We start from the raw sequence: 12,928 nt of genomic DNA on the forward strand, positions 1-12,928 counted from the left end.
TGTTGGATTTTTGGTACCAATCGAAGGCATGATGAACAGCCAAAAATACAAATCCATGTTGGAACAGCGTTTGGAGACACAGAACTCGAAAAATGTCAGACCCAAGGAGAAGCGATTCTTCAACATGACTCTGCTCCCTATCACAAGTTGAAGCAAATGATAGAATTTTTAAAAAATAGTAAGATTAATGTTTTAGATTGGCCCGGTAATTCGCCAGATTTTACTACAAAAATTAAAATGAAAATTTATAAACATATTAGCGACAAATCCAGAGTTAATATTGTTAAATTCATATAAATAAACTGTTATACCCAAAAAGATATAGAAGTATACTGTTCTATAATAGAACGATATTTTCTGGCTTAACAAGCACGGAAATATTTTCAGTAACTTTGCTCTCGTTGTTTTGATATATAATAGGTACTCTCACGATAAAGCTTTTAGGAAGACATGTGTCATCCGTACAAGTAACAAGATTAAATAAAAAATCTATGTTTTGGTTCTGATTAATACCATTAGTAGGTACACTAATTGTAGTTTCTACCAAATCAAGGTTTGATCCATTCTTGGGTATAGAAGACCACGTTATGTCTGGCAAATCCACCAACCACGTCTGCGGAGCACCTTCGGTAAGCCCTAAACCATTATCAAACTTTAAATTTACTGTAAGAATAATTTTTCCACCATTCGAATTAATTGATACTGGTTTTCTCGATAAAATCTCGTAGCTAGATTTGTCAACTTCAGCCTTATTGTTCTCTATTTTTTTCAACTCTAGTTTTTCCACTTTGGTAACATTATGCTGGTTATTTAAATGCAGGACTTTGATCTGATGATTGTTTGTATCCGCCACATACAGCTTTTTATTATCGGAACTAATACACACTCCAGCAGGTTCTTTAAATGTGCTACTAGTACCATCTGTGGCGTCTTCAGGTGGTAAAATAATAGAGCACACGGAATTATCGGCAACGTTGACTTTCTTCACTTTGTGATTATAGGTATCAGTTACGAAAAGGGTTTTCTCATCACTGGTTATTCCAACTCCTAACGCGTGTTGGAGTTTGGCGTCAAATAAGGTACCATCTTTATCACCAAATGCAAACAAATTCTGAAAAATAAAACTATGTATCTATTTTAAACACTTTGGAAGAGAAAAGTACATTAATAGGTGCTAAATTTCTGGTAGGTTTTCCAAGTTTAATTTATGAATTTACTTACCCATGAAATGATATATCTGTCCCCTTTTTGTGTCGCTGGGTACAATTAAATGCACTGCAAGATAATACCATAATTAAAAAAAAATAATGTATTAGATAAGTATTAAATTGGAACTTAACACTTATTAACAGTTTGCGAACACCTGTAAATACTTCTAGTTTTTAACGTTTTCTGCCATATACTGACGTCACGCATAGCTGCGCAAAGCAATTTATGTTGGCTTCTCTCTTCAAAACGGTGGTACAGCATACGCATCGAGCAAAAAGAAAAGACAGTCTTTTTGCTCGATAAGCATGTCTAATCGACCTGCCTTAGAGACGGGCAACACACAATACACCATCGCGCCCAATGCATTCAATGATTCAACAGTGGCTTTAGCCCGAGACCTTTACCAACTTAGTTTGGACCAACGTAAGTTTTTTTTAAAATTTGTTTTTAAAGAGCTAAAATAAGAGTACTACGTGACATTTACTTATTCTTATTTATGTATATAATTAATTAACGGCGCATTTTCATGTTTCATTGATTTCGAAAAAGCATTCGACAAAGTCGCACGAATTAATATTCTAAAAAATAAGGAATCAATGGTAAAGATATGAGAATAATCTCAAACTTTGTAGTTTGAGACTACAATTGGTCAATAATATTAGATATGTAGATGACACCGTACTGCTGACAAATAATGCAGGACTCCAGACAATGATGGATAACGTTGTAAAATCATACAAAGAATACGAATTGAAACTCACTCTTAAAAGACTAAACTAATAAGTAGTAATCTTCTTATGCATTGGCAAATTATCTTAAGTTCAGATATTTGTCTTTTGCGGCAAGCAAAAGCTCACCACTGTTATTTATGCCTGTTCAGTTATTTATATTCCGTAGCCACATTTGTTGACGACTTACCCCTCTCTTGTTCTCAATCTTTCCTTGCACCAAGTATTAACAAGAACACCAAATAACTGCCCAATTTAAAAGAAATGATACACCATTAGAAAGTGAAAAGGAAACATGCTACCTGGGCTGCACTATTAAAGATATACGAGGTCATAGTTATGAAATAAAAACTCGTATTAAAAAGCCAGAAATGCTTTTAACTGCCTAAAGAAGGTCCTCTGTAATATAACTCTAAATATTAATACAGGCATAAGAATTCTCAGCTGTCTTTAGTGATTGTTATCTTTTAAGAAGCAGAAAAATGGAGGCTTACGAAATATGTCACCAAATGCTTAGACGTATTAAAAATGTGGTGCTACCAGCAAACAACTATTATCACGATTTTCGAGAGGCTTAGAAAACACAAAGAAATTATTACCACCGTAATGAACAGAAAACTAACCTACTTTGACCGTATTATGAGTAATGATAAATACCGACTACACAGTTATTTTTATAAGCAAGATTGAGACCAAGAGAGAACTTTTACGTAAATGTATATCCTGTATACCTATACATGTTTAATTCGTAGAAGTTAAACAACATTTTTATTTATTATACTAATTGGAAATCGGTAAAAAATGAAACAAATTTGTTCAATAAGGTCAAATTAACCATCTTTATTATATAATTTAGTCATTAGTACAAAAGGTAATTCATTAAACACTTTAAATATTGTGTTAGTTAAAACTAATATCACTCTTGTTTTTTATGTATATCCTCTAAAAACCTCAACCAACATCCGATGACAACAAACCAATATCAACTTTTTACATGTAGTTTATAAAATTAATAGTACAACTTAAAGGAAACCATTTTATTACTATTTCAAAAACAATATAGAAGTAAAAAATTAATAACTTGATTATTGGTGTGATTTTGTAAATTAATAAACAAATGTATATGGGAAGTATTTGCATTTGCATTTAAACAACTATAAAAACATTCGAAGAAGTGTTATATGATCATCATTATCTTTACCGTTATCTCTGTGCTAAATCAATCTATATCAATAGTTACGCCTATAGCTCATTTTAAGCTAATAAACAAACATAATGACTTTTTAAATTTTTAATAAACATTTTTTTTCCAAACCTATATCGTAAGTTCAGCGAAGAAATACAACATATTAATACAAGGCTTAGATTAGAATAAATTTTACAGTTGTAACATAAAATTATTTAATTTCTTTTTTTGTATATTATTATATTTAACACATATAAACTTATGTGCATATTTATTTTTCTTGCATTTAAATAGTTTAAAAACGACATAAAAATAAACAATCGATCCGGGATTTATTAAATTAATTATTTATTGAATATTTTTTTTATTATATTGTTATAATTATATATTTTTAAAAATAAGAAATTTAGAAAGTATAAAAATATTATTAGTTAAAATTAATATTTACAAATAAATGTATTTAGATTTTGATCAAAAAGTATAATTAACATTGATATTATATTTAAATACAAAAAATTAAATATTCATATAATTTTATTATTGTTAAATAGAAAAATAAAGAAAACATAAGAAATTAAATAATTCTATAAGACAAAAATGTAAAATCTATTCTAATCTAAGACTTTCGTTATTATATTATATTTCTTTTTTTGAACTTTCGATATAAGATTAGAAAAGAAAAAGTTAATGGAAAATTAAAAAAGTTGTTCTATGTGTTTATTAGCTTAAAAATTGTATAGTTGTTTCAAAAATTTCCTAGGCTTTTCTTTTCAACAGATTTCAATGATTTGGGTTTTATTCCAAAGCCTAAATACACTTCTATATGTAAATTTTTTATAAGTATTTAAAACTTTTTTTGTTGGCTCTGCATAATGTTAAAAATGAATAATTTTTTTTAGACATTTAGATTGCAGAATTATTTTGCAAAAGCTACTTGATCGATTGTGCTGATATTTTGTGTAGTGTTTTTTTTTATACTAAATAGACTTTCTGAGTAAATTATGAAGGTTCTATGTCGCTTTTAAATATCTGAAAAAAATTACTGAATAAATATTGATTTTTTGAGAAAAAGCAACAGCAACAAACAAACACTAGCAACAAAAAAGAGAAAAAAATTGAATTTTTCAAATTTTTTCACAAATTGTTTAATAAAAAATTTAGCCCATCTTTTGAAGTGTCCGCATAGTGAAATTATCATTTCTAATAATATTTTAAAGCAATTAAAGCAAAAATAGGATCATATACGATTTACCCAACCCAAAACAGATACCGCCTCGTCTACATTGAGTGCGGTGGAGATTAATGTCACTAAGATGCGTGTGGGTGGAGTTCCACACCCTCCACGAGGATCGGGGAATATCATTTATAAACAACACAATACACAAATATGCAACCACACACCAGTGGCGCACCGAGGGGGGGGTTTTGGGGGTTAAACCCCCCCCCCAGGACCCTATTCCGACACTGTTACTTACACATTTTAAGGACTCAAAATGGAGGTAACATCATAAAAAAAAATTTGGTGACCAACCAAAACCCCCCCCAGAGGCAAATTCTAGGTGCGCTACTGCCACACACAGAAATAGAAATTTACAGGTAAGTGACTTTAGTGACTTAAAATCTTGATAAGTTGAACGGGCACTAGCCTGCAAAATCCACAAAGACAGTTTTATCACCAAATTTCCTTAAAAATTTCAATGTTTAGATTGTAAAAACAGTTTAATATTAATAAAAAAAAATGTAAACACATTGTAAATATAGACTCAATAATAATAAAGTTTACTGTCCTTTTTATTTTTAAGAATTCAGTTATTTGGTACGGTTAACAAAATGCATATTCTACTTTTTTTTCTTAATTTTCAGAAATTTTTATTTTATAAGAACTTTGTTGCCATAGGCCATTAAAATTACTTTTTCTTTAATAAACTTAATAAAAAACTTGTATAGGCTTATTGTAAATATATCAAAATATAAAAACAAAGTGCAAATTGTACAAACATCACTATTTAAAAAAGTTTAACCCGGGATTGGTCGCTAGATATGTGTTTCTTTCAGACGTATTTTAAAAAATAAATCAACTTTTTTAACATCCGGGATTATTTAAGGTACTTTACTAGTTACTTCCACTCCTTTTTCTGGCATAACGCGTGTAAGCCAATCAAGCCTATTAGTCTTGTATACTCGAGTGTAGTAGTCTTTGCACTTTGTGATTAATAACTTTAGATCTGTTGTGAAATGTGTCGTGGAAAAAGACTTAAAGACTTTGTTCTTTTAAAGATTGAGCAGAAAACGGACAGACATAAGAATACATTGTTTGTCTTTCTGCACCAAAATCAATGAAGCTGATAATGTCATTAGAAAGCTTGTTCCCAACTCCCAATACAGATACACATCAAGCCAATTGTGAAGAAAATGAAGGCGTTAAAAACGAAAACAGTTTTGATGAATATATAAACGTTTTATATACGGTTAAACATATCAACGGTTAAAAACGTTCTAGAGTATTGTGCAAATTAATGAAATGATTGTGACATTTTTCAATATTCACATTTGGCAACACTGTCTACACATTTACAACTGACCAAGCATTGAAAACATGACCTTATTTGTCTCTGTCTTTTATTTGAGGGTGTTTTAGGACATTTCCCACTAAGTTTGTGTTGTTTTGTACTATTTGTAATGTTTGTTTGTGGTAATTAGTGAGTTTGTATCGTTTAATTCCATCATGGATATTACACCTAGGAAGCGTGAAAAGATTATCACGTTAAATGAACACACTTCTTTGTTACAAAGAGAAATCGCAAGAAGGTGTGGAGTGAGTCAGGTGGTAGTAAGCAAGATTTTGAAGCCTAAAAGAGAAACGGGATCAATAGATGTGAAAAGGTCAGGAAAATGCGGAAGAAAGAGAAAAACAACACCAGCTGATGAAAAATGTTTGCTTCGAAAGAGCAAATTGGACCCAAGAAAAACAAGCCAAGCTCCAACAAGATGTTAATGATAGTGATTCATGACTCAACTGTACGTAAAAGACTTTTGGAGAATGGTAGAAGAGCAATGCGTCCACAGAAAAAAACAGATTCTAACTGAACGAATGAAGAAACAAAGGCTATTGTGAACCAAAAATACTCTAATTGGACTGTAGACGACTGGAGAAAAGTCTTCTTTACAGATGAAACTCACTTTATAGTTCAGGGACAGCGGTCGAAATTCGTCAGGAAGCCTGAATGTGAAAACCTTGCACCGTCTCATATTGATCAAACCTCAAAACATCCAGTCAAAAATTTTTTTTTGTACAGGTGTGTTGGATTTTTGGTACCAATCGAAGGCATGATGAACAGCCAAAAATACAAATCCATGTTGGAACAGCGTTTGGAGACACAGAACTCGAAAAATGTCAGACCCAAGGAGAAGCGATTCTTCAACATGACTCTGCTCCCTATCACAAGTTGAAGCAAATGATAGAATTTTTAAAAAATAGTAAGATTAATGTTTTAGATTGGCCCGGTAATTCGCCAGATTTTACTACAAAAATTAAAATGAAAATTTATAAACATATTAGCGACAAATCCAGAGTTAATATTGTTAAATTCATATAAATAAACTGTTATACCCAAAAAGATATAGAAGTATACTGTTCTATAATAGAACGATATTTTCTGGCTTAACAAGCACGGAAATATTTTCAGTAACTTTGCTCTCGTTGTTTTGATATATAATAGGTACTCTCACGATAAAGCTTTTAGGAAGACATGTGTCATCCGTACAAGTAACAAGATTAAATAAAAAATCTATGTTTTGGTTCTGATTAATACCATTAGTAGGTACACTAATTGTAGTTTCTACCAAATCAAGGTTTGATCCATTCTTGGGTATAGAAGACCACGTTATGTCTGGCAAATCCACCAACCACGTCTGCGGAGCACCTTCGGTAAGCCCTAAACCATTATCAAACTTTAAATTTACTGTAAGAATAATTTTTCCACCATTCGAATTAATTGATACTGGTTTTCTCGATAAAATCTCGTAGCTAGATTTGTCAACTTCAGCCTTATTGTTCTCTATTTTTTTCAACTCTAGTTTTTCCACTTTGGTAACATTATGCTGGTTATTTAAATGCAGGACTTTGATCTGATGATTGTTTGTATCCGCCACATACAGCTTTTTATTATCGGAACTAATACACACTCCAGCAGGTTCTTTAAATGTGCTACTAGTACCATCTGTGGCGTCTTCAGGTGGTAAAATAATAGAGCACACGGAATTATCGGCAACGTTGACTTTCTTCACTTTGTGATTATAGGTATCAGTTACGAAAAGGGTTTTCTCATCACTGGTTATTCCAACTCCTAACGCGTGTTGGAGTTTGGCGTCAAATAAGGTACCATCTTTATCACCAAATGCAAACAAATTCTGAAAAATAAAACTCAGATGAATATATTTTATTGTAAAAACGATTTATTGTAAAATATATAAATATGTTCAAAATAATAAAAATTAATATTTTTGAATTCATTAATAAAAGTATAAAGTTTTTGTAATCGATATCTTTAATTTTTTTTTATCATTATTAGACCATTATCAGTGATTTCTAAAAGTAAGTAATTGCACTTTAATGTGGTAAAAAATGGGCGAAATTTTGACTTTTACTAAACACATGTGGTAGTACTACTTAAAAACTAGGTATAAAAACCTTTGTTTTACATATTAAAATTAATTTAAATTTAAAAATTGGCGATATGCTATAGATGATTGAAGATTCTTGAACCCTGACTCAGAAATGGCGACCTCAATTGGGTCTGACCACTGCTATAAGGCAACTGATACAGAAATCCAGGAAATGAAATTTATGACAAATGTCAATATGTCATAATGTCAAGATAAACATCTTGTAAATTATTTGAAATATTTAATCAAGCAACGTTTAAAAAGATCAGATGATCTTTAATGTGTTGTGATCATTGGGCAAGTGCAATATCTGAAGTTAAAGACTTGATATATTTTTTTTGAAGAAGTTAACGGCAATGAAGGTAGAAACGCTAGTTGGTGGATAAATACATCTACGACTACTATGAATATCAGCTTCAGTCGTCCAATATTGAGCACAATTCTTTTTTAATCTCTTCTACTCTTCCGTGTTTTCTATACTCATCCACATCGGAGCTGACCATTTTTTGAGGTTTTCTGCTAATTGCTTTTACGATCTTCCTTGTGCTGTCCTGTTTTCCCAATTACTTCTAAATTTATCTTCATATCTGTTGTTATGTCCTGCAAATTATCACTAGTTTTGCTATTTCTCTGCTGACATTTCTTATTTTAGTTTATTCTATAATGTACTTATTAGTTTTTTTATTCTTTTTTTTAAAGTATCGTGCCCTTTTAGTGCTTTTTATTTCTGTAGTTTGATTGTAATAGTGATGCTGTCTTGTGTATTTTTAATCTTATTTTTTTAATTTTTCATGTCCGAAAAACTATAGTTTCTCAGTCGCTCGAAATCCTGCTTTGTGGAGTTTCTGTTACTGATTAAAAGACTGGTGCTAGCTAGCTGCTAAGGAAGCGCTCTCTTGATTTTAGTCTGTCAGGATATATTTCGTGGCCAAAAAGGGTGTGAGGGTTGTCAAAGGAATTCCGTGGGCCGTTCTACGGCAGTCAGAATCCGAGAGGCCTAAAACTTATTAGTTTATTTATCCGGAGGATAAATATAAGTTTATCCAGAGGAGTTGGTCTCATGCAGCCGGTAATGAGTAGGAACGTTTCGTTCAAGCTGGCCTTTACTTTCTTGGCGTGGGAAGATCTTTTCCATACCGAACATGCGTATTTCGTCATTGAGAAGCATAGCCCTTACGCTGTTAATCTTAGTACTGTGGGTTTGTCGCCCCATTTACTATTGCTAAGTTTCCTTAAAAGGTTGTTATGCGCATCCGCCTTCCTTCAGGTTTTTTTCGCAACGTAAGCCGTACGTTAACAAAGGTCTAGTGTACGTTGGTTGTTCGGTTGTTCCTCTAGCGTGGTTTATTCTACGTGATGTTGAGTTTCCTTTTGGCCTGTCAGAACTGAAGGTGGAAAGCGAAAACCTGACTTTTAGTTGGATTTGATTTTAGCGAATTGTCTTTATAATACTTGGACATCAAATTCAAGGGAGCTTCCAATTTTAGTTTCATCTTATCAAAAGCTCGAACCTTGGGCTGTGATGCCTAAGTCGTCTACGTATATAAAATTGTTAGTAAAAGTTGGCGATGGTTGATCATTGGGGTATAGGTTAAAAAATATAGGTGCTAGTACGCTACACTGAGCAAAGTTGTTTGTTTGGGTTCGCCAGCGAATTTTTCTCCCCTCACGTAGCATCGTCTATTTTGCAGTAGCAATTCTACTATTTTGGCAAGATAGTAGTTCTTAGGAGTGACGTACACCTTCCGCAGCAGGTTTCTATGGTCTACTGTGTCATACGCGGCGCTAAGTCCACGAGGGCTAGGATTATTATCTTTTTTCTTCAAATCTGTTCTCAACGTCTACAGAGTGTACACTCGCTGTCAGAGCTAGAATTTGGCTGGTACAAGTCCCCCCAGGTTTGAAACCATGTTGCTATGGTATGATTTCTGAGTCGACCGCTTTCTCTATGCGATGCAGGATAAGTGTTTTATACGGATTATGTAGGTGGCAGAGAAACGATATATATATATATATATATATATATATATATATATATATATATATATATATATATATATATATATATATATATATATATATATATATATATATATATATATATATATATATATATATATATATACCTTTTTGACATTTCTGGATCTTCCACAGGTTCTATTATAGCCGATTATGCTTTTGCTTTTCTCAACAGTTTTAGTATTTGGAATGTTGTTCGGCAGTTATTGAACAGGCGTAGAATCCAGCTTTTTTCCACAGTGCAAAAATGTTAAATTTGTTCCACACACTTACCATCGATTCCTGCGGCTTTCCCATTTTTGTGTACATTTAGTCCTTTGTTGAGTTCTTTCATGTTGAAAGGGATGTCAAAGTACTTTTTCTCGGTTGTAGGGGAGCTATCTGGTTAAGAGTAACGTTCGAAGGCGCTTTGCTCACCTTTGGGCCGTTTAGTTTCCTTATTAGATTTCAGGCAATTTTGCTTCTCTGATATATGTCCATAGACTTCCGTCAGTGCTGCCATAACGGTTTTGCTACAGTCTATTGTTTCCTCGCAGGATGGATCTTTATTGAATACTCTTTCATACTTGTTTAAGGTGCTTCTGGAGAAATCTGATAGGTTTAATATAAATTGTTTTCTGCAGCTTCTTGGTATGTGCTGCTTAAACACCTTTTGTAGGATTTGCACGAAGAACAGTTTTCTCGTGCTGGATCTAAGTCGTCATTATACTCAGACCAGTTGGCGTTTTTGAAGTTAAACCGCCTTCGGAAGGGTATCTAGGTTATTTTGATGGCAGAATAAATTTAGAGAGCGCAAATTAGAATATATAGGCCATGAGAAATTAGCAGAGATATGACTTGTTGCAATTCAGTTTTCAGGGTAAAGTATATGGAAAAACAGGGCCAGGAAAAAGAATTTCTTGGCTCAAGGACCTAAGAAAATAGTCCAACAACTCAACAACCGAATAGCTACCAACAAGATAAGGATAACCATGTTAATCACCTACATCCAGGACGGATAGGCACCGTAAGAAAAAGAAAACCTTTGGAAAAAGTTGATAAGTTCGAATAACTTGGATGCGCTATAAATGAAAATAATCATAATAATATCCTATGGCACTTTTGCGGGGGAGATTCTTTCGGATTATTCCGGCCCCAATTGCATCTTTAACTGTACTTGTTTCAGATAACTAGTGTCGAGGCACACTACAACGTGACCGACGGCTTTACGTACACTCTGAAGCACGGGGACGACTTTTATCATTTTTAGAAATGAAAATGTTATTGTTGGGGCCGAGGATCGAATGAATCGTATAAAAGCACCGGAAATGTGTACATTGCTAAACTACTGCATACCTCATGGATTGATCAAGTGACAACTGAAGGAGGAGTTAAGAAGAGCACGATTGATTTTAAAGGTCAGGATAGAAGGAAGAAGTGGCCCAGAGAGAAAGCAAGCAACCTTCGTGGCTGCGAGATAAAAATAAGAGTTTAGTGCGGAATTTGAAATACAGGTGAAATTATCACACATGCTAGAGAGGTACAATTACGAATAAATGTCAGGCGAACGTCTACATGTTCTTCTTATAGTGCCGTGCATCTATAGTGCGTTGGCGAATTATCTTAAGGCCAGACGTCTGTCTTTTGTGGCATGCAAAAGATCGCCAGTGTTATTTATGTCTGTCCAGTTTTTTATGTTCCGTAGGCACGACATTTGTTTGCGACCTACTCCTTTCTTGCCTTCAATCTTTCCCTGGATGATTAGTTGAGGGATTGCGTATTTTTTTCCTCTCAGAATATGGCCGAAGTATTCAATTTTTCGTACCTTGATCAAATTGAGTAGTTCTCTCTCAGTATTAGGATTTCTTAAGACTTCCTCGTTTCTCACCCTATCTGTCCATGGTATGCGGAACATTCTTCGCAACGTCCACATTTCGAAGGCCTCCAACTTATTAATGGAAGGTACTCTTAACGTCCACGTTTCCATGCCGTATAACAATATGGACGATACATGGCATTTAACCATCCTGTAGCGGAGATTGAAGGAAAGATTGCGGTTACATAGTAGCGGTTTAAATTTGATAAAAGCTTGTCTTGCTTGTTCGGTACGGCATTTTATTTCTTGTTGAGGATCCCATTGGTCATTCATCATCATTCCCAAGTATGTAAATGTTTTCACTTGATCGATTGGAGCATTATCTACTTGCAGTTGTATTCTTAAAAGTGCGTTTTTTCTTATTGCCATGCATTTAGTTTTTCCAGCATTTATCTTCAAGCCATATATTTTTCCTACAGTGTTTATTTTATTTAACATCAACTGCATATCATGTTCGTTGTCTGTTATTATCGCGGTGTCGTCGGCGTAACGAATGTTATTTATTGGGAACCCGTTTACCTTTATTCCACACTCAGAGCCTTCCAGTGCTTCTGCAAAAATGTTCTCCACATAGAGATTGAAGAGCATAGGAGACAAAATACACCCCTGTCGCACCCCTCTTAAAATTTCAAATTCTTCTGTGTTGGTTGATTTGTTCAGCCTCACTCGTGCTTTTTGATTCCAATAGAGATTCTGGATAACTCTTATATCTTTCTCGTCAATGTAGCATTTTTATCATTGCGTCATGTTTTACGGTATCAAACGCTTTTTTAATAATAAATAATAATAATAATCGAGGAATGTTATGACTATATCCTTTCGGTGATCCATGCAGTTTTGTACAAGCGTATTCAAGCAGAAAGCTGCTTCATGTGTACCCAGTCCGCTCTTGAAACCAAATTGTGTCTCACCGCTTAGATCTTCCAGCTTTCTGAACACTCTTGTGTGAAGGATGCGAAGAAACACCTTAATCAAATGATTCATTAAACTTATCAGTCTGTGGTTTTTGCATTTTGTCGCTCTTTGTGATTTAGGGATCATTATAAAGGTTGAATAAAGCCAATCCGTTGGAATGTGGCCGGTGTTATATATGGCATTGAAAATTGTTACCAGCATGTCGATGTTATCATCTTCCAAGAGTTTTATGGCTTCCGTAATAATCCCATCCGGTCCAGGGGTCTTGCCTAGTTTTGCTACTTTTATAGCGTACTCCACCTCGGCGCGAATAATCTCTACCTCTTCTATTATCCGCAAAGAGAGATGAAG

General features: G+C 33.6%; 2 protein-coding genes across 2 annotated transcripts in view; both read right to left on the bottom strand.

Annotated features, from left to right (window-relative positions):
* Nucleotides 1–337: 337 nt before the first annotated feature.
* LOC140442165 (NHL repeat-containing protein 2-like) lies at nt 338–4,486 on the bottom strand. Its single transcript, XM_072533243.1, has 2 exons — nt 4,376–4,486; nt 338–1,111 (listed from the first exon to the last, which is right to left on the bottom strand). Exons 1-2 carry the CDS (start codon nt 4,484–4,486, stop codon nt 338–340), a joined length of 885 nt encoding a protein of 294 aa, XP_072389344.1.
* The window catches only part of LOC140441278 (NHL repeat-containing protein 2-like), a 48,542-nt gene continuing 38,372 nt past the window's right edge, over nt 2,759–12,928 (bottom strand). Inside the window, exon 6 of the mRNA XM_072531896.1 lies at nt 2,759–7,533. Coding sequence (XP_072387997.1) covers nt 6,760–7,533 — 774 coding nt within the window. The 3' untranslated portion in view covers nt 2,759–6,759. The remainder of the gene's footprint in view (nt 7,534–12,928) is intronic.

Source organism: Diabrotica undecimpunctata, chromosome 5 (genome assembly GCF_040954645.1).
Source record: "Diabrotica undecimpunctata isolate CICGRU chromosome 5, icDiaUnde3, whole genome shotgun sequence".
Taxonomy (NCBI): Eukaryota; Metazoa; Arthropoda; class Insecta; order Coleoptera; family Chrysomelidae; genus Diabrotica; species Diabrotica undecimpunctata.

What these genes read in the sequence shown, in the direction of transcription:
- LOC140442165 (XM_072533243.1), bottom strand. Translation starts at nt 4,486, where the DNA reads ATGATATTCCCCGATCCTCGTGGAGGGTGTGGAACTCCACCCACACGC. An exon ending in CGGTATCTGTTTTGGGTTGG is followed by an intron (nt 1,112 to 4,375) that starts GTAAATCGTATA and finishes TTTATTTTTCAG; the next exon opens with AATTTGTTTGCATTTGGTGA.